This window comes from Haemaphysalis longicornis, unplaced genomic scaffold, assembly GCF_048455015.1.
Source record: "Haemaphysalis longicornis isolate Haplotype H1 unplaced genomic scaffold, Haemaphysalis longicornis Haplotype H1 scaffold_9, whole genome shotgun sequence".
NCBI lineage: Eukaryota > Metazoa > Arthropoda > Arachnida > Ixodida > Ixodidae > Haemaphysalis > Haemaphysalis longicornis.
The window spans coordinates 129,459,408-129,485,886 of record NW_027526460.1 but is presented as its reverse complement, the minus strand read 5'-3'; the positions used below and the strand labels follow the sequence as shown (position 1 = coordinate 129,485,886).

At 48.8% G+C, this 26,479-nt stretch overlaps 2 protein-coding genes across 2 annotated transcripts in view; one reads left to right on the top strand and one right to left on the bottom strand.

Moving 5' to 3' along the window:
* The window catches only part of LOC144153431 (uncharacterized), a 29,236-nt gene extending 3,358 nt beyond the window's left edge, over window positions 1-25,878 (top strand). The window contains exons 2-7 of the mRNA XM_077685077.1: window positions 4,047-4,175; window positions 4,910-5,124; window positions 8,209-8,326; window positions 10,533-11,147; window positions 17,216-17,381; window positions 20,717-25,878. Coding sequence (XP_077541203.1) covers window positions 4,047-4,175; window positions 4,910-5,124; window positions 8,209-8,326; window positions 10,533-11,147; window positions 17,216-17,381; window positions 20,717-20,889 — 1,416 coding nt within the window. The 3' untranslated portion in view covers window positions 20,890-25,878. The remainder of the gene's footprint in view (window positions 1-4,046; window positions 4,176-4,909; window positions 5,125-8,208; window positions 8,327-10,532; window positions 11,148-17,215; window positions 17,382-20,716) is intronic.
* LOC144153048 (solute carrier family 41 member 3-like) overlaps window positions 1-26,479 on the bottom strand; it is a 280,541-nt gene that overhangs the window by 115,773 nt on the left and 138,289 nt on the right. The gene's annotated exons all lie outside the window — the stretch shown is intronic.

Sequence of the window (26,479 nt, the reverse complement as noted above, 5' to 3'; positions counted from 1 at the left end):
CCCCTCCCGAGGTCGCCCGCCTTTCACTGCTCCCACTGAGAACTGTGGGCCTGAGTACCAGTCTATAAGGCCACAACGCATTCACTGGCCGTGTTGCAGGGGAAGCGTGTTTGACTGGCTATCGGCCCGCTCCGATTTACACTTCCTCGTCCAAATTCCCCGTGTTTATTTTTCAAGTTTTATTTTCTACGCGCGGCCTGCCGTTTTAGATGCGAAGCACCTCATGCTCGGGGCTGTGTCCCTCCCTCCCTTGTTGTCGCTGTTTTCCGCCGTCCGCACTCTACTGCGCATGTGGGTCTCTTCAGCCCCGTCAGCGTTTGGCCTGACGTCAGCGCAGTCCACTATAAAAAGAAATAGTTGGGCGGCGCCCGGTTTCGATCTCACGACTCTCTGGCCGCAACGGGAGGTACGTGGTGCTCTTCCCACTGCGCTACAAACCGAGACGGAAGCATGTGCTACGAACGCGCCTTATGTCATTCACTCATTCAAACTAGGGTAAGAAGCTACTGATACAACGAAGGCACGCGAAGCTGAACGTCAACGGAAACGACGAACTGAAAACTTTGGAGGAGGATGTCGAATTTCCCGTGGGGAAGCTGTGGCGGGAAGCGCCACGCGCCTTGCAGCTTAACCAGAGAAGAGGCCGAAGAGGGCGGGCAGCGGTGTAGGAGCGTGAGCACGAAATAAAGAAAGACGAGAACCAGGAGGTGTTCGAACAGGTAACGCGGGTGTCGGTCTCTTCGCTGTCTCTGCATTTCTCTACATTTCTCTGTCCCTACATGGGGGTTCACACTACGTTCCCATTCCTGCTCCGATAAATGAAACAACATAACGGCAACACGATGGAACCTACACGGAACCCCCATGATGCTTCGCATCCTCCTCATGGTTCCTCACGGGAAGATGGCGTAATTTTTTTGAACCATATCTCGCTCGCGCTGACTCCCGGCTCCGAAGTTTTGCGTAAAGGGGTATTTATAGCTTCCGCATTGATTATATACATAAGCCGTGTAGTTCATGGACTCTCCCGTGCACATATTGTAAGTAACTCCTTAGTGTGAACAGAAATGGCTAATATTTTAACCAAGCAAGAAAGCTAACTTACATATAGTTCCTTCTCAGATGTGCCTGAAATCAGTAATGAAAAGTTCTTGCATTTTAGGTATTCATACTAATTACAGTGATTATTGAGCTTCCCAGTGGGCACTGAAATGCATGCCTTTAAAAACGAAATAAGTTTAACAGCTTTCGAAATAAGTTTAATAAGTTTAACAGCTTTCAGGTATGATTTTTTGCGCCTGTTTCACTGTATGAGACGCTTCCGCAAGTGACAGTGGCAGGTGAACATGGATGTGAACAGTGCGCTTGTTCAATGTATCGCCATTATACTTCAAACGTTTCGTGGGCGTTTCAGCGGCTATGTGCGATTTTTGGCGCCTTTTTGCCATCATAAACAATAAAATTTTTGGTTCTCCTGTCACATATATTTAGATTATCATGGCTGTTACGCAGATTTGAGGACAATTCCTTTATTTACTGAGTATTCAATGCTTAGAGCTGAGCAAATCTATTACATGAAGGTTCTGCACACCATTTATAAGCAAAAAACCCACAATACCGTTAGCAGTAAATCTTCTGGCTACCATCTCAGGCATACAATATGGCACCATCCAAAAGTAAGAACGAAGTATGGTGAGCAATCTTTCATGTACCAGTCAACTGAAATATTAAATAAATTGGGAGAAAATTAAACTTCGACGCCAGTGAACCCGCGCTTAAAAAAACAGGTCAAAGAAATGTTACTAGAGCAAAACGCTCGCAATACTGATATATAATTCTTTGAAGTATCTGTCTTTTTTCCCCCTAAAGGCAGAAATCAAAAACAATTGCAAACTAAAATACATTAATGACCAATTGTGAAGTAGTACTGCAATTGATGAAAGTTTATGTGTACGAATTACTGCGTTTGCGTGTGAACTCTGATCCTTCCGTGAATTTTAGACCTATATGCTTTTTATAACACATAGGAAACGTAGTAATGACTTTGCGTTGTGCTATTTCTCTATTAAGATTGCGCCATTGTGCTTAAATTTGTGAACAGCCGTGTTACTACGTACACTGTAAATCGGGTGGCTGAAGCCTCTGTCAGGCCACGTCCGCCTTTAGCCTCAGCCTCCCTTTGGTTTTGCTAAGAAATAAAAAACCAAATCAAATCAAATCAAATATAGACACAGGCCACGCATATCTTCGTTCGAATGTATCTGTCTTTATGTACAAATGCACTGCGCCTATATTTCGACGTTGTTTTGCCTCTTTTTAATTGCCCAAAAATCCGGCCTCTACTCATAACCAAGACCTGCTTCGGCGCCTCAGACTCTCCTTTGATTTTTTTCGTACTTGCCTAGTGTAGCATCTCTGACGCCAGGGTTGATGTTGGCGCCTCTCTCTATATAGTGATGACGTTTGAGACGCACGACGCTTACCAAACAGCGTCTGGAACGAGGAAGGGCCTTCTCACCGAATAACAAACGCCAGGCTGTGTCGGCAGTTTCCGTGCTCCCCGGATGTTGATCATTCTATGCGCAGGCCTTCTTATCGGGTCGGTGTTTTTCGAGGGAGTTGGTAACCCTATGCCGTAAATGGAGGGAAACTTGGCTTTGCATTTGCACGCGTTTCCCACCGCTGACTCGGCTGTGTGCCTTATTGTAGCGGCGAGCGGTGTCAGCGACGTGACGCTCGGGCAGTAACCCCTTGTGCCCTGATAATGGACCTCGTCTACAAAAAAAAAAATTATCGTTCAAATGCTCGATGCCATAGTGCGTCGCATCAATAGGGGCTCAGCAAATTTCAGGACTTCTCCTTATCCATGAATGCGCCGACCGTGTCTCGTGTCGCCGTGAGGGACCAGGCAGACTCCGATGTCCAAACTATATGTGCAGTTTATGCACAGGAATACTTACAGAATATATGCAAGACAGTGGAAGTAACCCGCAGTAGGGCTCATAAGCTTGCCGGGGTCTAGCCGGCACTGCGGTACTCTACCCACGACCTGCACCTTCCCCCCCTCAACACCGCTGCGAGCACCGCTGTCCGAACGAACGTTATGCATTGCATTTAAGATGAGCGCGTTTAGCTTCGCAGGGACGGTGAAGAGGTCAGTAGTCGAGGCTTTCGGGGCCCTAGGCGCCGAAGAGTTAAAGCTCATATTTGACCAAACAGCGAATTGCCCACAAGGGCTCTCCCCCATTAATTGGCCGTTGGGTTTGCGTCCACGAGTAGAAGCGCCCTACGCCCGGCTGAAATTGTCGCTCCGCTTTGTTCCGCGCTGATTTGTTGGGGGCATGTTTACACGGGCCTCGACGCAACAGTGCTGCGCTTACTGTGAAGCTAGGTGCGTCGCCCTGACCCACCTTGATTCCTTGACGACGGCATTCTATCCGGCATGGCCGGGGCTGTTTCTAACTCTACCCCTTTTTCCGCCAAAATGCTGGCAGCTGCTTTCACCCGCAAAGGGGCCAGTCGAGCGTCGCCTCCGCCCACGCCTCGTTCGTGACTAAAGCGCCGTCTTAGCACGGCGTCTCGGCCTGGGAGACCCCTGACGGGAATACGGGCGATATGCGCGGCCCCCGACCGGCTCCCCTGATCCGAGTGTATCGAACTCGCCCTCGACCGGCGATTCATCAGAACCAACCTTCGGTGGGTCAGCGAACTCACATGCGCTCGACACGTAATTGCCGGTGCCCTCTTTGGCGCACCAGCGGCCGGAGTGCACCAATTCACGGCTCGGGGCGAGTGGTACGGGCTCGAGCTCTGCGGAAGGCGTGACGGGCTCGCACGTCCCTGCCACTGGCGTTACTTCTACCGCCGGTTCTACGAATCCACCCGCCTCGGCCGCTGCGCTACCCATGTCGCCCCCGGCCGGGTGGTTCAGGCGAAACATCCTCGGACGACACCCGTCGCGCGAACCTGCCTGACGATTGAGCGCAACTTTCCTTCGATGTGCTTCCAAACGGGCCCTTGCTAATCCGACCTCTTTCCCACCGCAGGCGCCCACGAACTCCCCCTTCGCCACGGTGGCCCAAGCAGCTGCGGATGACGCCCGCCTGCTGATCCAGCGGCATGTGCGGGCCCAGCACCCTGACCCGAGGTTGGCCGCTGGAGAGGCCCCACCATTCGTGCGGGCCACACGGCTGATAGCAACGCTCGGCCGTCCTGCGCCTCCGCGTTGGGTCGTGTGGAAAGCCGAGCGAAAACACCGCCTGGAGCTGGTCGACGACCCGTCGTGCTAGCTAGCGCTGCCGGGCGGCTGTCCAGACCCTGCCGCATCTGTTCCTCGAGTGCCCCCAGTTTGCGGCAGGGAGGGCTAAACTGTTGTCAGCCTTCGGGGGAAGGGCTCGGCCCCTCGAAGAGATTCTGTGGCCGCCGGGGAGTGACAGAGAACAGGAAGGAGTACGTGAGGACCTGGGGTCCTACGTGGACGCCTCGGGACTCCTCACTCCTCTAGGCTATCCGCTAGGCTCTCTAGGCACACGTGTGCGTGCGTGCGTGCGTGCGTGCGCGTCTGCGTGTGCGTGTGCGTGTGCGTGTGCGTGTGCGTGCGTGCGTGCGTGCTGGACGCGAATGCTTAGGAGACCTCAACGCCGAGCCACATTTCCCGCCTGGCCTCGTGGACGGACAATGCCGCTCTGCGCCGTTCTCACAGCAGCCTTCTTCCGGTAACTGCGAGCGCACGAACAACAGCGCCGTGTCATCATTTGGAAAGAGGGGAGGAGGAAGAAGACGGTGGTGGCACAGGCATGCAGAAAAAACGAGCTTCGGGGAGCGACCTGCCGGACGCTGACGTTCGGGAAACCTCCGCTCCGAGCCCCGCCTTCCTCCTGGAAACTCTCTGCTGGGTGTGAACGCCCAGGAGATCTCCGCGCCGAGCTACGCCAGGTCTCTTCGAGGCACTTCAAGTAGCAGCGTCAGAAAGGCTCTGGAATCCTTCGAGCAAGCAGCTCTTTTCATCGACCAGCAGCAGCGCTACCGACTAGGGCCCCGCGCCAGCACACCGCTCAAGCACACTGACCAGCGAACCGAGCCAAGTGCAGCCACCCAGCTCACCGACGTCAGCGACTTCCACACGTGAGCGCGAACTATTTTGGTGCGCGAACTTTGTTGCGTAGGACATTAGCTCTCTTGACTTGATTAGGTTAATGCTCTCTCTTGGCTTGATTAGGTAAATGTCCGTTATTTGTCCCGTAAATACACCTTGTCCTTGTCCGCAGCCAACAGCCTCGTCCTTCTCCGCCTGGTCAGATTAACACCTCCGTGTTGTAAAAACAACCTGCATCACATCTTGTATATATAGTGTTGTGTCTTTAGTGTTGTATATATTGTACATATATGTACTCATTAGCCTTGTATATATGTCCGGGGTTGATGGCCGCCGTCAGGCAGAGTTAATCTGCCTATTGCCTCTCCTCCCGAGACATGGTTTGTTTACATAAATGAAATAAATGAAAAAATATGCATCCTCCCACTAATCAAATAAGGCAAATCCTTGCAGGCACAAATCTGTTCGTGCGTTAGTTTCAACTGAGCGAAGGAACTGCGACCAACCGGCGGCGGCCAGCCTACTGATTCTGTCGAAGGGTCGGCAAGCCGCGCGGTAGCGTAGTCAAGCCCAGCTGTAATGATGCCAGCGCCTATGGACCCCGTAGGGGCGATGACCCTTTCTCCCTTCTCGTGGCTTGGTTGTGTCCCCCTCGTTGGCGGGTGTTGTGGCCGCCGCCGGTGCCTCCTGCGAGGTGCAGCCCTTTGGGATGGCCTTCCCGGCGACCTTCGTCGCGGCTGTGGGGAAAGCTTTCGTTTCCTCCCGGCCTTCGGGGCTGGACAGGGGGGAGCGGGGGTCAAAACCCTAATTGGTACGTGTGCTGCTGTGCGGAGGCGGCTTCGCTTGCAGTGAGATGCGCAGTCTTGCTGAGTTTGTCCGGAGCTGCGGCCCAGAGCGGTCGCATCAAGACTTGCTCCCGTGGCGGTTTCAGGGCGCCAGAGCCCCACGAATTCCTCGCCAACCACGCGGCAGTTCGACACCTTTTTGGCATCCGGGCCCCTACCAGGGATCCGGCCGCGTAACCCCCTTGTTCGCTGCGGCGCCCTTTTAATTGTAACACCCAGCTTTCGTTTTGTCTTATGTTGGGCTTCATCGTCTGTAAATACGTGTAAATAGACTTTTCTTCATCCTCTACCTCCTGCGTCAGCGTCATCGGGTACTCTCACCACTCTACGACGACACCACTCGCCTTCTTCAACGAACCAAACCTTACTCCAGCCATCTCTCTCGAGTGAGCGTCATACGAAACGTCATATAAAATCGGCAAGGAGGATGCAGAAAAAAGGACAGCACTTTCGAACTGATTTTGCTACTAAATAAAGTCGCGTAAACCCTCCGAGAGTGGTCAAAACATGGTCTAGGTACTCGAGACTGGAATTTGCGCAAGTAATCCGACAAGGTTAACAAATCACTTCAGTGTCCCTTTAAGACGCTGGCATAGGGCGCCTTAGGGGCATTTTGCGAACGAATAGGGTTCAGCGCGTTCCCTCTAGCTATAAACCACTGCACGCAATTTAAAGCAAAGGGACCTTACAAACCCATTTTCGGTGAATATGAATTCAACCACAAGAATAAGCGGTTCAAATGTGTGCGTAGTCAAGTTTATTTCAAAGGCATAGCGATATGAACGCAAACGGGGTGGTGTTCATTCCCAGGGGGCATGCGAAGAAGCCTTTATTGCTTTGGGCAGCAATGTTCGGAAAAATAGATGAGAGGCTGTGTGAAGTGGGATACGAAAAATGTCCTTATTCCCACATTTTCTCGAATCTCTTGTAGTAGCAAGGTAGTATAAGAGGAAAATTGGTTCAGCGAATCTTTATTTATTTGCCTAGAGTTTTCCCTAAAATATGTTCTTAGCAAGGAAAAAAATCTGCAGAAATTCAGAGAATGGTCTTAATGCGTAGCAATCTTATGCCGCTTGTCCTGATGGTTAGGTCTTTGCAGCCACTCTTTGGTTTTTTCCAAATCCTGTCCGACCAATTTTCTATATTTACGCTAATATAATGACTACATGTGGAACTTCCGCGAAATCTGCATTATTGTGGAAATGGAGGACATTACACGTTTCAAAATTTTCCGTGATTTTTATGTTTTGCGTTTTTTTTTTTTTTCAGTTTTTCAAAGGTTTGTTCCACCAATTATCTCCATTTAGCTATTATAACGGTGGAACTTCCGCGAAATCTGCATTATTTTGGAAATGCAGGGCGGTACACGGTTCGCCCTTTTCCGTATTTTTTTTATACTTTTCTCATGTTTTTATTTTTTCAAAAATTTGTTGCACCAATTATCTTCGTTTACGCTATTTTGACGATTACAAGTGGAACTTCCGCGAAAACTGCGTTATTTCGGAAATGCAGTGCGTTAAACGGTTCGGGATTTTCCGTAAATATTTTATATTTTTCCCATTTTAGAGATTTTTCATAATTTCGTTCGACGAGTTGTCTCCATTTACTCTAAACAACGATTACAGGTGAAATTTCCGCAAAATATCCATTATTGTGGAGATGCACAACAATTTACGGTTGACCGTTTCCCGTAAATTTTTTATACTTTTCTTCTTCAAGGCGCGCCGAAATCTCGAACGCGCGGGCGTTTTTTTCTTTTCGCCTCCACCAGAAAAGCGGCCGCCACGTCCGGGAAACGAACCCGCGACCTCGTGCTCAGCAGCATAGGATTGGCCAACCGAAAAATCCATCGCGAGCAAGCTTCGCGTTCAACCATCATCGTCTTCATTAGAGGAAGGTCTGCAGGATTTCTTTTGTTATTTTTTGGTCTTTCAATATTCTGCTCTGCAAATTACCTCCATTAACGCTATTATAACGATTAAAGGTGGACCTTCCGCAAAAGTTACATTTTTTTTTTTTGCCGGAATTCAGGGCGTTACGCGTTCCTGGCTGTGGGGGTAATCGGAGAAGAATGCTACGCATTACAAAATGTCCGATGTGCGCCTGTTCTCTGTCGCTTTGATATATATGTGCCAATCTGTGCCAGCTGCGAGGTCCATAAGAGTGGAACGAAGAGAGCGCTGAGTCCCAGCCTTTGCATTCTTTTCCCCTCGACTATCAGCTCTGTGAGTGCTGCGGCGTATTGTTGGCGATTCGCTTTTTTATCAGTTGTACCGGCGCAGTAGTGTGTGACTTTCGCGCGCTGCAGTTTGTACGGCCCGTACTACGTCGCAGAGCGCATTTCGGTGCTACAGGGATAAGCAACCACGACTGTCGGCAGCCACAAGTCAGTGAGTAAGATGCTGTGCACAGAGATAGTGGTATGACCGCGTGAAAGGTGAAGAAGCACACGCCAGAAAACGTAAATTAATACAATATGACTGAAGGCAATGGGGAGGTATGAAGCACTCGGCGGTATCATAAGAAGCCTTCACGGCTTTAGTCGCGGCTACAGCACTTGTGCGCAATGCGCATGCGTATACATAGCATCTCGATTAACTGAAATCGCTTAAACGGAGCTGCCCCTTAAACAGAACAGTAGCCTCTAAGTTGGTTGGTTTTGTATTCAGATAACGTAAAACTACTTTCGGTAATCGGAAGTAAAATTTCTCCATCCCCGTGTAAACGGAACCAGAAGTGGAACTTCTTGTGAAAGCCATTGTCATGAGAATCAGCTTTTTAGGGTTCCGGCTGCTTCGTTTTTTGTTTTTTTGTTTTTCTTCCTCCATGTTTTTTTAGCCTCGTTAGCATCGTAAGCCTCGTCTAGTTAGTGGTCAGCCGTGTTAGCGCAATAAATGCAACATTGCAGTTCTTGTTCCAGTCGTTCGGTCTCGATTCAAGACGCCGAGGTCACAGGGCTCAGCTCCTGCCGCCTCGTTTGTGCCATTGTGGTGCTATTCGCTCTTCATTACCGCGTTGCCGCCTTCTAAATTCGGTGGCTTGTAAGCACTCGTGAAGTTGAGGCCTCTAGCCTCCGTAAAGATGCAGTTGCAAGGGCTCAAACAAAAATATTTGATGCATTTTGTAGGGCACAGCGACTCATTGTTGCCAAATCAACTTTGTGAATGCCGCGCCTAAACCTCTTGTATTTGTTTTGCTTTCTGAAAAACTATCAGCTACATTCACCTTCCAGTGCTTGGAGTTCCATGAAATGGTATTGAGAGTGTGTACGTACATAAATTTGCACTTTCACACATCTATCTCAGTAAACGGAACTCCTGTTAAACGGAAGTAATCTTTTCGGTTTCTTGAAGTTCCGTTTATTAAGAGTCTATACATATGTGCGCTATGTCAAAAGGGGCTGGTGCATTAAATAGTTTGATAACTCATGTTTGTTTGTTTTTTGTTCGAACATGCAATCGAATATTGTGATATAGAGTAAAACACTTAGCATTGCTTCCCTCCCAATTTTGGTATACTCATTCTAGACGAGCACGGAAATTTCACCCTACGCGTAAATTTTAAGCTTTAGGCTCTTAAACGTGCAATAGTGACAACATTCTGACGAAGTAGAAATAGAGCAAATATTTTATGCTTTTTATTAGGTCGTGGCAGGCGGTGACGATACGGGACGCTAACAGCCGAATCCTCCGTGTGTTCCCTTAATGTCCTCGCCTAATACTGGAATGTAGTAAAAGTCTTACCAGCTGAGCTTAAAGCAAAATTTGTTAAAATTTCGCTTCGTCTGTGTCTCCCATTTGAATTTCATTTTTTTGTGTGCGTCTGAGTAACTTTATTTATTACTACATCCTTTTAGGAGCAGTACAGTTACTCGAAAAACACCTTTAAAATAGCAGTCTGCATAAACAGATTACTTTAGAGAAGTGCAAAAAAAATATGCGCTGAGACATACCAATAAATTAAATACAAACGACGCTTTTCTGACATTTCCGTACCAACCAATTGCATATTCAGGTAAATGTGCTGGATCGTCGTTATTAAAAAAACTAGTAATACATATGAACGGCACGCTATTCTGATGCAGAATAACAAATATTGTTAATTAAGCTCTACCGATGTCAAACTTCATGTACCGCCACTCGTGGCCGGGGAAACGCACGTTGCCTTTTCGTTGTCCTAATTGGTTCTCGCACGATTTGCAAACTGACGACTGACGCCTAAGATTCTACATTCTGTACAAGCGTCGGCTCCTCTTCAATTTTCTGACGCTGAAAGATTCCACGTTGAGTAGAAATGGCTGTTCCGTCTTAGATTTGCTCACATTATTTTATTTACCAGCCCTCACGTAGGTTCGTACTCTCAGCCGATCTTATGTTTGGAACGTGCCTACGTCCAACAGGTGAAAAAAATACTACGTAATGGAAATTTCCTAGCAATGCAGGCCGTCTAAAGTTCAGTTTCGTCGGTAACAAACAGTCTGGCATGAAACTGTGTCACCCTATGCAATCCTATACCTAGCATAAAGCGCACAATTCTTCCTTCCCTCCAAATAGCCTCAATACCTCGTACGGAGCAACTTCATTTCCACGCAGGCAGTTATTCTACCTGAGCCAAGAAATGGCAGCGTCAACGCTCCAGGCCCCGAAGACGAAAACGCCACATGTCCAGAGCGTTCAGGAAGGTCTCGGTCGCCTCCGACCATCTGCGCTGAACGCGATCCGGAGACGTTCCTGTGGCTGCGCATGCATAACTACCGGGACAACCTCGGAGCCTTGGACAGCGTCCGGTTCAGGCAGCCAGCAGGAGCGAACGGCCAGTATCTTGACGTCGGCTGCGGCCCGGGAACCTTCACCACAGAGGCGCTACTGCCTCGACTGCGCCCATGTCGCCTACTCGTTGGCTCTGACAAGTCGGCCTCTATGCTTGCGTACGCCCGCCAACACTTCACCCATCCGGATGTTGTGTACCATCAGCTGGACATCGAGCTCGGCGACGTTGAGCCCTTATTGGCCAGGTACGGGCAGTTCGACCGCGTCTACTCCTTCATGACGTTCCACTACGTGCGGGACCTGGAACGGGCGTACCGCAACGTCTTCCGGCTGCTGGCAGACGGCGGCGAGTTTGTGACGGTGTCGTTCACGGGAGCCGCCATCAGTGACGTCTGGAAACGACTCTGCGACATGCCACAATGGAAGGCTTTCGTACCGGTGAGCACAACATCTGGGCTGAGCTTAGCAAGCACGTCTGTCGGAGACAGGAGGCTTCTGTTTATGGTTACATCCGCGTCCGATCCAATAGCGGTTACGTCAGGTCTAAGGGGAGAATTAGCATTAACAGCGCTGACTAACAGGTGAAGTTTTAATTTATTTCCGCCCAACATGTACGAAAACAGTATTTGCGAAAAAAAAGAAATAGGATCATTTGTGGGCTTCCCGCAAGAAATATATAGAAAAAATGGCGGCGTGTCTGCTCACTTCGCTGCAAACGGCGTCGAAAGACGACAGTCGTCTGCCTCCTCTGCCACAAAAATGCCTTCTCTGCCCAGCCCAACTTTCAGGCTCCTCACCTTTCCGTACCGCTCCTCCCAAGATAGACACGGGAGAGGTTTGGTAAAAAAATTCAATTTTTCGCGCGTTCCACTGCTCGCAAGCCATTTATTGGAATCTTACATTGCCGTAGAACTTGAAACGCCGTCACGACGAGGTCCAAACTCGTCGCATTCTCTCTTTGTATTTTGGGGGGGGGGGATATTATTTACGTATTGATGCTGTGCCTCGAAAATGCCTAATATTTTATTTTTTGTTGCAAAATCTTGGCAAGTACGGGGGGTGTTTCCAGAAGGTGTTGCTTTTGAAAAGTTTTGCCTGTTTAAAATTCTCCTTCCAGTATTCGCTTAACTTTTGGCCGGAAGCCGGAAGCACAGACAGACAGACAGACAGACAGACAGACAGACAGACAGACAGACAGACAGACAGGCAGGCAGGCAGGCAGGCAGGCAGCAGGCAGGCAGGCAGGCAGGCAGGCAGGCAGGCAGACAGACAGACATTTTTTGGTTTAATTATCCCAAGAAAGACTATCGCCCTTAAAAGTGAAGTACGAAGAACGACTATACAATACACACTTGGTGTAGGGTGCGAGGGGAGACAAAATTGTGCCCCCCGGGACGAGCAATACCCTTTGCGCATTTTTTTTTCTCCTCTTCGGCGTGTTGACCATTATACTCTTTTTCCCGGCGGAAGTGCCTTTATACATGTTGGGAATTAAAACTGCTGTTAGGGCTGCGTGTGGTCATCCTCCCTTTCGTGCCGCCGTACGCTCTGTGTGAACCGTATCATGACAAACCAACTAGCCCAGCACTCACTACGTCACAACTTTTTTATGTGAGCAGTGTCTGTTCACGTCATTGAAGAACAGTTGAACAGTTGACTCTCGATAATTCTAAGTCACTTAATTGGAAGTTTCGCTGAAATGAAAGTGATTTGCTGGTCCCGGCAATTTGACATGCAATCCAATGGGAAAAACTGTTCTATAATTCGAAGCTAAAGCCCATTACTTCGGTTAATTGGAAATTATTTCGAATAAAAAGCACTGAGGTGGCCGTCGTTTCTCCGTAAAATTCAACATTTATAAGCGCGAGAACAGCGCCGTGTTCTCGACTGATGTCGGCTCCATCACAACTCAGGCAGCCCACATTTGATAAAAGCGGCAGCCCAGTTGAGACTCGCGTTAGCTTAAAGGAGCCATGAAGAGAAAACACAAGTTTGGTTCATTCGAAAGATTGCCTCGTTAGAACCATAGTGACACCACTTTTAACACAAACTTCGCTCAAATAAGCTACATAATTGGAAAAAAGGGAATGACCGTGCGACCCACCAGCTCATTTCCCGGAACAGAACCTATGATGTCACACGAGAATTCTCTGCAATTGGCGGAGGCCGGCAAAAGCAAACGCAAGTTAGGCAGGGCTTACCAGTTTGCATAGTGAGCTATATGCCCGTTAAACATACCGCACATTCCTTTTATGACACTAAGAACGGTGGAGTAAACGGTTGAAGTTCCGAATAAACACGCAAGGTGTACGCCAATGCGTACGAAACTACCGCCAGCCGAACTCGACATATCACCGCCTCCACCGTTGCGCAGACGAATTATCGGTTCGAGGCTCTACGGGGCCAATGAACCGTCCCAGCACGCACAGCCGCGACCTTGCTTGGTATCGTAATCCCTTCACAGGAGGTTGGCCGTCATATCGCCAACCAGCAAAGGTAAAAATAGAAACGAGGGGAGTAAGGAACAGCAAGCAGCGACGAGATAGTGACAGTCGTCGCAGTTTCGGAATGGTGTTGGCTTGCTGCTATTGTTAGGAGCTCGTTTCCAGTTTACAACCACTGAAAACTTCAGTTTGTTCGAGTACTTTACAATGAAATTTCGTTGCTACGTTTTGAAATGCCCATGTAGTACGGGCAAATCGTCCAGTGCGACATCCCCGCCGGTGAGGAGATCTCCTTTCATGTGCTGCCCAACGACGAACCTCGGCGAAGCAAGTGGCTACGCTTTGTGAACTTTGCAAACGGAGGAGAAAGAGAGCTAAAGGAAGTACGAGTGTGCTCGCTTCATTTCAAAGGAAGTGATTACAGCAGGGACCCTTACGTTAGCTCACTCCTGGGACATGCTGGCGCTCGTCGCCGACTTCGTCAGAAACGCGCTCTGACCTTGGGGGAAAAAAATGCCGTACACACCGCGCATTGACGCTCGTATCTTTCTGGTCGAAGCAGAGAGCGCGCGCGAACGGCTTGCCATACACGACACCGGCCTACTGGCATAAGCGATACTGCTACTGAAATTGAACTATTATTAACCGTAATAAAAATACGGCACATATACGTACCAGTCTGTATTCGTCCGTCGCGACGGGGCTGACGAGGCAGCGGTGCCGACGGCTGGCCGTTCCTCTGTTGTGGCTATCGCGGAATGGTCGCTTTCCGGTCCATCCGCGTATCCCACACTCCTGCCGCTCGTGCACTTATAAGCATTGAGCGTTGAAGTGGTGTGAGGTTGTTAAATGCAAGCCCGAGCTTCCCGGCGAGAGTTTTGTTCTCCGGATCAGGCGATTCCATGACTAGGGCTGCGGGTGCACTAGGTTTCACTAGTATTTTTAAAATGGCCGCCGTCTCGGTTTCGGCACGATTTCCGGTTCCTGTCTGACTCCCGCGTGTGGGTGCTATATGGAGTCACATACTAAGTATCTGTTTCATGGACCGGCTCGTATGACGCCATTGTTCACGTCACGAAATGTGCAATTTAACGGGAGATTTAAAATTTTGGCTTAAATTGCCTTATTTCTCAGTGAATAAAGCATCATTTGCTCCCGGGAAAGCGCTTAGGGTACTATTCAACACGCAATCTTTCGAATACAACAAACTTTTGTTTTCTCTTCATGGCTCCTTTAAGCATTTCTCCCTTTTAAAGTTCTCAACTTTTTAGGGCGCAGCCCTTTGGCGGCCGTCTCTGGGCTGAGCCGCGTCGCCATCGTGACCGAGTGAACGATGGCAAGACAGAATAGTGAAGCAAAGCAAAGGAGGAGAGTGCCTCGAAATTGTGAGGGGAGGGCGTTCGCCTTGACGGCGCGAGAGCTCTCCCAAAGTGTGTAGTGGGGGAGGAAGGGGGGGGGGGCAGCACGCTGCAAGGAGGAGAGTGTCCCAAAATTGTGAGCGGAGGGTGGTTTGCCGTGGCGGCGCGAGCGCTCTCCGGAAGTGTGTGGTGGACAGGGGGGGGGGGGGGGTCGAAAACGTGATGGGGGCGTGCGCGTGACGATGGTGCGCGTTCCCTGCCTAAGACGCGGGTCGCGGTCCCTTCCTGAGATCCACTTCGCGCCGCCGACGCAGAGGCTCATCATTGCTGTCGTCGAGAGAGAGAGAGCGAGAAACAACCTTTATTAGAGCCTGCTGTGAAGACGCGGCTAGTACGTCGCAATAGCTGAGCCCCTGCCAGGCCTGCTCACACAACCTCCGTGGAGGCGGCGCTTGCAGGCCGTTGGCGTTCGAGGCCAGCCATTGCCAGCTGGACAGCCTGGAGTTGGTCTTCGTAGTTTCTATTCTTCATGGCGTCCATGAATCTTGGCGGAATTGTAGTGTTTCTGGCTTCTTGCGGGTGATTTTCACAATCCCATAGGATATGGGCAGAACCCACGAGTGAGTGCTGCCTCGGCGCACTGCTGCTGCGCCCAGATATCGCATTAGGGAGTATCGTAATCGCCAGCAATTTTTTGTTGTTCCGTACAGCGCGTGTGAGAAGTTCGTGCGGTAGCCGCTTCGGGCTTCTGTTTCAGGGATAAGTCTCACTTATCATAGCGACCGGTCTCGTGCGCTCGACTTGGGGACGAAAGTGGAGATTCTGAGCGGAATCGAGAAGGGAGACGTGTTGCCGACCGGTAACAATGCTCTTCTTGTGCTTTTTGTTTAATTGGAAGATGAGTTATTTCAAAGTTTCTTACGGTCCCTGTGGACTTCGTATTAACGGGAGTTGACTGCATTGTTTTCTACAGCCAGCCAAGCCTGCAAAACATTAAGCGAGTGGCTCAAACTGCAAGGAGGAATTGAGTGTGCTCTTTGAAAGGAGTTCCACTGAAAATTATTGCCCGTCACAGCGACGCTCCTAGGACGTCCTTCCAGCACTAACAGGTTCAAGTGCCTGCCGCAGTGGATGTGTTAACGTTGCTAATGAAAGTTGCGTAAAAACGTCAGTGTTCGCGACGCTTGCTACAGGTTAGCAAGTCGCCTAACTTAACACGGAAGCACTCACAGCGGCTTGCTACTTGGTGACAACCCGGATATATATGCCATTTTGTAAAGTAGTCAAAAGTTTTAAACACCTCAACGAAAGTGACCTTTCTGGGTCCGAAACAAGCCCATAGTGTGAAAACGCAATAAAAAAATATCAGGCGGTAAAAAGACACTAAAGCTTCAATAACGTGTCTTTATCGCGCCTTGGTCGGCTTCTAAGCTGTTGTTCGAGGATACAGAAGGATCTATTTGATAGATGCCTTGGTCATAAATATGGTATACATCCCAGAAATAAATCATTACAGCTACGGCTCGGGCGCAATCCGGCTGAGGCTCAGGAACCGACTTCATCGGAGCAAGGACACATAAGAACGCAGTTGTCTCAGGAAAAAAACTCGGAGACATCAAAACTTACATTAAGATGAAAGGCTGAGCTTATGCAGCCATGCTCTAAGGAAAGACGGCGAAACATAGACCCGCCCAGGCAATGAAATGACCACCGAGAGACGAGAAGTAGGGGAAGCCAAAAATTTGGGGGAAAGATAAGGATATGTTGTTTGACAAACTAATATTTAGCTTAGCGGGGTGTAACAGCGCGAAGAGTTGGCGTGTGCTTACAGATAAAACACACGGGAAAGAGCGAACCCTCAATTGTTTATTAGAGACATAAAACACATCTTGATTAATTTTTACAGCACTTTTGCGAATGCGTGAATATTTCGTGTATGAATTCGTGTGTGCGTGTAATAAACACTTGAGAGTCAGCGCGGGCCCTGTATGATATATACAGTAGACTCCCGTTAAAACGAACTCGAAAGGACCGCAAAAATGTGTTCGTATTATCAAAAATTCGTCTCAAGCGGAGGTTTTTTGCATTGTGGGCGTTACAAGAGAGAAAAAAATTAGCAGTGGCTTAGTTCGGCTATGCCAAGATATACGTAGCGTGAGCCAAGGTTCAGCACCTGTACTCAAATTGGATTGGATTTCAATTCAACACAATCCAATTTAATCCAATCCAAATCAAATGCAATCAAAGCCAATCCGAGCCAATCCGAGCCAAACCAATCCAATGCTTCTTGCGCTTGCGCAGAACGGCCCTTCACGGCACACGCGAAACCGCTCAACCAGGGCCAGTGTAGCTTACGCATCTAAAATGTTGTTCGTCTGAACCATAGTGTTCGTCTTAACCGAGTTCTTCTTAACGGGAGTCCACTGTATTTGAGATAACAAAATGGGTAGCAAATATTGGAGTACGATGGTGTAGGCTGAGAGCAATCCGAATTCTTTCGTAGGCGTTTTCATTCTGGACTTTATACACCCCTGAATGATTTTTACGATTATGCCTTGAGTAGAGCGCACGACTACAGCGTAACAGTAAGATTCGATCTCTAGAATCTCGAGCAGCGCTCGACTATCAGGAAAAACTACGGACCGGATCTACTTGTATGACAAAGCAAAACTTTAATTGTGCTCTTTACATTACCTTCCAACAGGATCCGAAACAACTTCTCGCGGAGAGGTTCTGCTACAACACACCCATTCCGGAGGAGCAGATAGAAGCCAACGAGAAAGCGGCACTGTCCGCGGCGGGACTCGAGATGGTGGCGTGCTCGATGTACGACAGCCACTGGACCACAACGGACGTGAATGCATGGCTCAGTAAGTAACACCGTCGGGCCCTTTAGGGCTAATATATAAATCAACTGAAATTAAGCGCTGCAATCCCTCGTTGACTCGAACTCTGATATCTCGAAGTATCGGTTAAGTCGAAACTGTTTTTCGCCGTGCATTGACCTCCCACAGTCGCTATGTATTTGCCCCCCTTTATCTCGACACGTTTGTTCGGGGGACCACGGTTATCTCAAAATGTTGGTAAAGAGGACTTCGCACTACGCGTCGAAAGCGGCGGTGAACGGCAAATTTACGCGGAGTACGCGCTGCACGACGCCGCTGTCCGCGTTGCCAGAATTCTGCCCGGCGCCTACATCGCTGAGATAGCTGCGGACGACGAGGAGCCTCGAGAGTGCCTACAATGGCAGAAAAAAGAAACATGCTGCGCCTGGTTCGCAACAAGATATAGTGCAGCGGTGGCAACCTTCGATTGATACGATGCATTGAGAAGCTGTTGAACGCCTTTCTGGGCGAGATACAAGCGCCCAACAGGCGATCAGCACGCAGTTATTAACAGCAGAGTTGTTGTTGTGGCCGTAATGTGTGCGGCGTCATAAGAAAACCCTGGCTCATAGTTGCTCCCGCCGTTTACGATCACGTGAGCACGCCCCTCACGAGACACACACGGCGTCGTCCAGGCTTGCGCGTGGCGCTCCCAAAGAATAGTTCCCGTCCATCCGCGAGTTGGGGGGGGGGGGGGGGGGGAGGGGGGGGAGGGGTCAAAACAGCCAGCGCTCTAGACGCTTAGCAAGCGAAGCGGGTTGCCGCCGGCTTTACCTCGTGCTGACGACTTCCACTTTGGGAGAAGTGTAAAATCCTGCGGACTAAACGATCCGGGCCCGCCAGTCATGCATGAGGAAGATGATGATATAGATGGACATGACGGTGACTACAGCTACCACAGTGAAAAACGACGACGGAATATGTAAATACACAATTTCAGACCTCATGCAATGCGTTGTGGTGTGTCCTTCAGTGCTTACATATAAATAAATCCTCCAGCTTCGCAACGGTTCAAACCTAGCGAGACTGAATGGAAGCTTCCCCAATTTTTTTCTTCAGTTAATACCAAAAATTTGTTTTCCTGCGAATTAATTTGCCGTTATGATATGACGTCAGGGCTAATGACGTCAGGGCTAATGAATGGCTAGTATGACGTCAGGGAAATCTCGGGATATCGCGGCATAAAACACTTTCGTGATGAAAATATAATACCTGAAAACGAACAACCCTAAGTATAACGCACTCTTTTGTACTAAAGGTTGCTTCCCAGCAAGAAGAGCATGTCTGCAGGGATGCACCCTTTACAGGCCGCTTGCTCCGTTGTACTGGCGTCACTTCCGTGACAGATATGACGTCAGCGAAATCTTCCTGTATCCGGGAATAAAACTCTTTCGTGTTAAAATGTGACGCCGGTGCCACCCCGGTTGCGGTGGCTGCTTTTCACATGCACGCGAAAAGCGAAAACGCCCGTGTGTCGAGATTTCGGCGCCAGTTAAAGATCCCCAGGTCGTCCCTGGGCTCCTCATAGCCCAGGTGCAAGTCGTTCCCATTAAACACCGTAATTACATCCTCAAAAGTGGCCCCAACGGTACATACTGCCGCTCCCAAAAGTGGGCCTGGCTTTGCGAAACGTTTTAGATGAAGGCTTTTGCCGAAAAGCGACGCATATGGTGAAGAAGGTATTAAGTGTGATACGGACGATCTTCTTTTTTTTTTCGGTATTTCAAAACATTTGGCACAATGGCACGGCGAGATGTAAGCAGGATCACGTCTGTTTTTATGTTGTTCAACATTTTAGCAAGCCCTCCCGAGTGCTTTAAAAGTGGTAACGTTAACGTTCACGATCATTTTGTATTCAGCCACTATACGATGAGTAGCGCAAATATCACAAAAGAAGCTTAATTATTCCCCGTAACCGGTCTCCGAATGGGAACCATCAATGTGGACAGCCATTGGGGAGCAACAACGAAGGAAAGGGAAAATGCAAGGGTGTGTTTTGCAATAACATTTGAGCCAAGAGTAGCTGATGAGGGCACCCCATTCTCGCTAGGCTGAAAGTTGAAAAAGCAAGCTGGCAAACGATTCCTTTATTCAAAATAAAATCCGTTCCCCTCAACGTGAAAGCTGTCGGAAGTACAGAAGAGTGATTCGCAATAATGGGCTGTGGCGCCGTTATTCGCTCACTGCTACCACCCATCACGCTCCTCGCCTCCCTGTCTCACTCCTCTCTTGAACGGAGGTTTGTCCAGTGCAATTCAAATTTCCCGCCTTCGCAGTGCTCGCGCGCCTCCTGCCTGGAACATCGCGAGAGGGAGTTCTGTTATTTTTTCCCCCCTGTTATGCCGCACGTGCCGGCGCCTCACTGCGCAGTTTGGAACCCGTCGTCTTTTAGCTTTTTTCGCTTGCTATCGTAAAAACCAATCAAGTGGAGGTTCCTAACTAAATGGACGCGGGGCTGCCGGTTGTATACGTGGTGTTACGACGATAATTGAAAGCCTTTAAATATTTTTCCCTTGCGAACCGCTCCTCGGGTCGCGCTCAAATTTCACACGAAGGTCGCATTTCGGGGTCTATTTTTTTTTTTACTCCGGGAACAACGACGGTGCTCCCCTGTTTATTCTGAAAATATATAAAAACAATTTTCACCTATGCGAAAAAAGCGGCCGATTTGAACGTGCTGTCCGCATAATCTTTTTAAATGCAGAGCGTTTCAGTAACTCACGATGTCACCCGCGTTGTCCCGTCGTAAGTCCGCACCGTCGTTGTCCGCACCCCTCCCCCTACACTATATAAAAGAAAATACTATCCGGCGCCAGGTTTCGATCCCTCGACCCTGCGGGCGGAACGCAATGTACATGGTGCTCTACCCACTGCGTCACAAAGCCGACACAGAATGGGACGCTACGAACGCGCCTTATATCGTTGACTCATTCAAATTACTGCTGACGAGCGCTCTCTCGTCAGCAGTTGCCACAAGTGCAACAACATTAACGTAACGCAAACTACTTAACGTCGTGCGCCCCCGGAAATGCTCTGCATTTGATCGTGCCCCTCGCGAGGGGGATTTGTGGCTTTTTTTATGCACGCTTTCTTTGACACAGTGTAATTTTCTTCTTTTTTTTCTGGTAAAATGAAAGCGCAAGCAGCAAATCATCGTAACTAAAGATGTTCTTCAGAGTAACTGCTTCAAGTCAGAGTTTTCAATCTAGCACTTCCTAATCGAAGTCACTTAAATGAACCGTGTAATCATGGAGAACTAACACACTACTCATGTTTTGCCTCGGTTTAACGTTCGTTTGCCCGTCATCCTCCTCTCGCAGACTACTACGTGCCATTCTTCAGGCTGGACGCCAACGTGCCCGAAGGGATGCGCACCAACTTCCGGGACACCTGCCGGTCTCTTCTGCAGGAAGCCTCGACGACGTCCCCTGAGGGATGCAGCCTCAGACATAGCGTCCTTGTCATCCACGCGCAGAAGCCGACTCGGTCCTAAAAGCCACGGATGAAGCAGCCAGCGACCCCATGCGCGTAGCGCCACGCATCAACGAGCAGCGTCTGACTCCTGCTCGCGTCTGCCTCCTGTCAGCGTCTTCCTTGTGGGTCGTGGTATTTGTGCGCTGTTAACCCTTTATGATGCTAAACCAACTAGCCCACCAAGCCATCCTCGTGTGCTGCATATCTGCTTGTGCAGTTCTACTCGATCCCTTATTGCAAAATGTGCCTGCTGTCAATTCCTACACCGACAAGTTCGTATTTAATTAGAAAATGCTATAGTAAAATGTGACGCCTACTTGGGAGTTTCGGTCCCGCGCCCAGCACAACTCTTGAATAGAATAACGACAGGAAGTGGGCGCTAGGAGTACGTCCTTCCTAGAGTTCCTGTGTATCGCGTAACGCAAGAGTTGCGCGTATGATTGCCACGTACCACGAGTTCCACATTACGACAGGGAAGCCGGCTTCCAGTGCTGCGCACGACACCGTTTTCAGTCAGTTGTGCTCAGGTGACCGGCGACATAGAGTTTCTTAGTAAGTATACTAGAGAGGAAACTGCGCCTCGTAAGCCATGTCGTCATGGGGGTTCATGAGAATACATCCTTTTTGGCTTGGGCTTGGCATGACAACTGGATTGTTAAGCGGTTTTTGGGATTTGCTTTCTTCACTATGCATTAACAGGTTTAAGAGCTACAAGGAAGCCTAAATCCTCCCGTTTCTGTGGTAGCCGTGTTCAGTGAAACAGCAGGCAATGCGTGATCGCACCTGACGTTGCTCATGCCGCAGTCGAAGGACGTATGACTGAGCGGGTAATATGCCGCCGCGAAATTTGTAGCCGACGAAAAGAACAAACAAAACGTACTTGGACGAAGACAAGATACGGCAGATACGGGCGCTTGTATGCGTCCTATCTTGTCATCGTCCACGACTGTTTAACGCCACGTTTTCATTTTTCCTGTTAAACTAGCTGGCGGTCGCGGTGCACCGGTTCACCACGAAGGCAACGTTTTCATAGGCACGCTCAAAAAATTTTCGAAACTCATCAAACAATTTATTTTTTGAAATAATGGTAAAATTAATAAAATCACAGTCTCTAATGAGTTACCCCCCAAATAATAACATTGTTCGTAACTAATTGGCCTGCGGAATAGCAGGCACAACCGTTCCGGCAAAAATACGCTTCACTTCTTTTTTTCTTAGTTTTAAAACAGCCTGTTTTTATTTTCCACTTACATAATTGAACACTATTCTTCTCGTTTTTGTGGCACTTAGTTTAAATTTGCGGTCACTAAAACGTTTCAATCCAAGCCAATGATGAAACGAAGGCGAGCGCGATGTATAATGGCGGCCCATGACGACACAGACGACCTTGATGTGAGCCGCATAGACGCTAGCGCCAGATTCCTCTCTAGTGTATACTGTAAGAAACTGTATGACCGGCGACGGTTGCGGTAGCGGCGGCAGCGGCAGCCGCTCTGCTGATAAGCCACCGACTATCCCCGCTGCCGCGCTGTCCCGCAGCTGCTGGCACACGCATGCTCAGACTCCTCCGCCGCTGCCACTGGCGCGGCCTGGCGCGGCGTCACGGCGGTGGCTCCTAGGTTGCGTTCCAATTCGCGGACAGCTTGGTTACAGCTTACGAAGCTGTCTAATTAGTCGTCTAAAGGAACAAGAATAGGAAAGGGGCAGCGATCGCGAACGCAACACCGAGGGCCCTATTCTCGACTGCACAAATTGCCGGCATTTCGCCCATGTTTTTTTGCGTAAGCACGACGTAAGCAATTAGTGACGTGCTACACCTATAGCTATGACGACATGCAGTGTAATTTGACGAGTCACTCATAAAGATCGCTACCAAAGTATCAAATATTGTGCAAGAAAGATATAAAAACACTTGGCATGTACTATAAAAATTAAGACGGTAGCTGAGGCTGACAAGAAAAACACATTTCTGGAGGTCAGAATTGGCGTCAACACCACAAGGCGATCGAGTAACGTTGATCCAAAATCGAGCGAAAGGCGGATGTCGAGCTAAAGAACATCACACAATTTTTTACCGTATATATTTATTTATTTCAATCGCTTTTAGTAACATAGCTGGGCTTTTTGCTTCAATGCAAGCTTTGTTGCGTTATCACCTTCCCTGCCGCCACCGCCGCCACGCCATCGTCTGCTGCTATGTTACAAGTTCATGGCGTGATCACAGGAAAAGACGGCCGCGACCATCGCTTAAGAGCAGCGAAGCGCTACGCCTGATAACCGCGGAGCGCACCGATGTCGCCGATTCACTCATTCGTCAAGCTCGACTGCAATCAGCGCTGTAATGAACCAAATCGTCACTTTTCTTTGTTATTTTTCTCTTGAGTTCGATCATGTGACCCAACAACTTACTAGGACAAGTATGGACAAATGCCAAGCATAGGGTTCTTTTTGTCATGGAGAGGCTTGTACTGCCCTCTTATGTTGCGGTTACGCCAAACAAATTATTTTTATTTTTTTGCCAAAAATAAAAGCAAAATACTGCATGTTATTTGTATGTTCCATGATCGCTGACTTGGAAGCAGTTGAAACTATAATTTGTTTCGGTAGGAAACATGCTTTAAACAGCGCGCATGCGAAACTGCGCCTGCTGCGAATTGCCGCACATTTCGCGGCGCCGTAAGCCGGGGCAATTTTTTGCCCTATTTTGCTTGTATTTTGCGACAAAAACAGCCGCCATTTTCAAGCTGTTACGTAGCATTACGTCACTTTTACGCAGGCTGAATTTGACAATGCATGACGTAATTGTTCCCGCCAACTGTTTAAATTACGTCACGCCTTCTCAGCCAATGACAGAGGGGGCGTGTATTACAAGCAGTATTGTTGTTGAATAGCAAAGACAGGCTTACGTTGTCATGCACGCTGCATTTAGTCTGGTTTTTCATTGCCGGCCAAGAATTATGCGCCTTTAATAACGAGAAATAAGGCAAACTTTAGAACTGGTGTACGTAAATGACATGAAACGTCAAAATGACGACAGCACACACAACCGCTTTGTCAACCGGAACCACGTGACCAAAATTGAAAGCCAATCAGAAAAGACTTCCGGAAAATTGCCTGAATTGCCGGCAATTTGTGCAGTCGAGAATAGGGCCCCGAGGCAGGCGAAAACCTCGTAGCAGACATGTTGAGCAACGCGAGCCGCAGATTTCGTAAATAATATTACCGGTAATATTACCAATGTTACGTGATATTTAAATTAAACAATATCTTCACCACTGGTAAGCTATACTACATATTCTAATAAATGAAAAATCTAGTTTGTAACAACATTATGGCGTAAAAAGGTGGCGCTGGCGTCACTTGATAGGTAGCCTAAACAGTTGTTCACATCGATGCTGTCTCCGGGAAGCAGTCTTCGTTGACAGCTTCGTTCGAATTGGAACGCGGCTTAACATGGCGTACTGTCCGCGCAGACGGCAACGAAGCTGCCGAAAGTGTGGATTGGAACGCACTTCTAGAAGCATAACGCGTGGCTTTTCCGCGCAACTTTAGAACTCAAGATGGCGGAGGGACGCGCCACTCTGCTCCCCTAGGGAAGCTATAAACAGGAACTGTAGTCCTTCCCGGATAGAGAACTTCGAAACACTTGCTGACCTAGGTGGTTCTTTATTTTACTGGAACAAAAAAAAAGGGGGGGTCTAAACGGACGTAGACAAAGGAGACCCGAAAGACGTATACGTCCGTTTAGCGCCATTTTCTTCTTTCTAGTGGGTAGACAACACCAAGAAGCGCGCGCTACTCGTGGCTGATGCTTGCGGACTGGTGCGCAAACAAGCCCGTAGGGAGACCTTAATTCCGTGATATATGTACCATTCAGATATTTTCCGTCACCAGACCAGCGAGATAACAATAGAATGAATATGACTAAATGTCACCTTCAACCGCTGCCAAGAAATGTTAGGTAAAACACTTCCCTATAAACTCTCAGTTTTGTGAAGCCACAATCGAAGAAACGACCTGCCGTTTCATTCTTCCTCCTCTGCGGAACTTTCTCTAGATAGCTTTCTTCGTTTCTTCATTGGTAACCGAACTCATCTGGCGACGCCATTGACCGTACGTCGGAATAAAGGTCATTGTCTTGTCCTTGCCCGCCAATTGTAATCGTCACGTCGCTGAGTTCGCGAGTTTTCAATCATTCTAGCCGTGTTGAAACTTTAGTGTGCAATCGCGAACCACCGCCGGAAAGACGTGTGCTCGACTTGCTTAATGCTGCCCAAGTAACCCTTAAGCGGTAACCGCACGGACGCACTTCCGCGCTCGATTCCATGCTGATGATGATGATAATGATGATGATTGCTATTGGTTTCCCCTTTGAAGCGGGGTGACGACATGTCATCTTACCAAAAAGGACTAATATAAACATGTTTTACACTCTTGGTTCAATACTAGCGCTGCTTAGGGCAGGCACTAAAGCTTATTAGGCCCGAAATACTTTATTTTTCCTGTTACAGGTGGTAACTGTCCTAGGCAATATTCCCCTCTCTGCTTTTCCTCCACCAGCATTCTAATCTTCTCTTCGTCCCCTCGACGTGAGCATGCGCTCACGTGCCCGCGCGCCACCTCGCGACCGCCGGTGAAGAACCCCGCGCTTTCTTTCCTCCGCGCTTTCTTCTGCCCCAAAGCGCATCGAGGGAGAGGAAAGCACGGAGGAAGCGTTGCCACTCTCCTGGCGTCACAAGCGTAGCTTATTTAGTGACGCTACGCTCTCCTTGCGCGCTCTATGCCCCTTTTATGCTACCCGTCTAGAGCATTGTACCGGGTTAGAAATTCGGCCTGGTCCGGTATATAAAGCCGCCGGATACCACGGGAGGCTGTACTAGATAGGTTCAACTCCGCTAGGTTGGGCTCCCTGGGACGCAAACAGCATTTCCTCACCAGACAAGGATTTGGCAACCCTGGTTTGCTAGAAACCTCCCAATGATATTACAATCACCCTAACGGCCTTCAGGCACTCGATGGGCGTAGCCGCAGATCTTTGGGAGAAGCCTACGTCCTGCAGTGGACATAACCAGGCTTGAGAGAAAGATATACAGGGTGTCCCAGCTATCACGCACCAAGATTTAAAAAAAAAAGAGCAATGGAGTTACTCGAAGAAAACCTAGTGCATAATGTTTGCGCTACTGTGGAGAAGCGGGCAGTAATTTTTTCGTTAATTAGAGTTCATTAATTAATTTTAATTAATGATCTAACTAGGGAATTACTGTCTTGATCACTAAAGTGTCAATGAGGCACTTGTACGTACCCACGAGGCGCATCAAACCGCGGTATTTTCAGCGACGAACTAATTCGTACTCATTTATTCTGACTGATAAAGAAAACCCGCGAAATTGAAAAATACCGTGTGACGGTTCTCCCGCGCGCATCGTAAAGCAGCGCCCCCAAATAAGTTGATTGAAAGCAACTGCTTCGCCTGTCACCCGCGTGAAGAGACAGCGCGTCCCCTTGATAATGGCATGCATAAAGGAGCAGCAGCAGCAAGTTTCGCGGGACGCGTGTGGCAGATAAGGCACAAACTCGGTCGCATTTCTCCTTTCTTACTTTTCTTTATT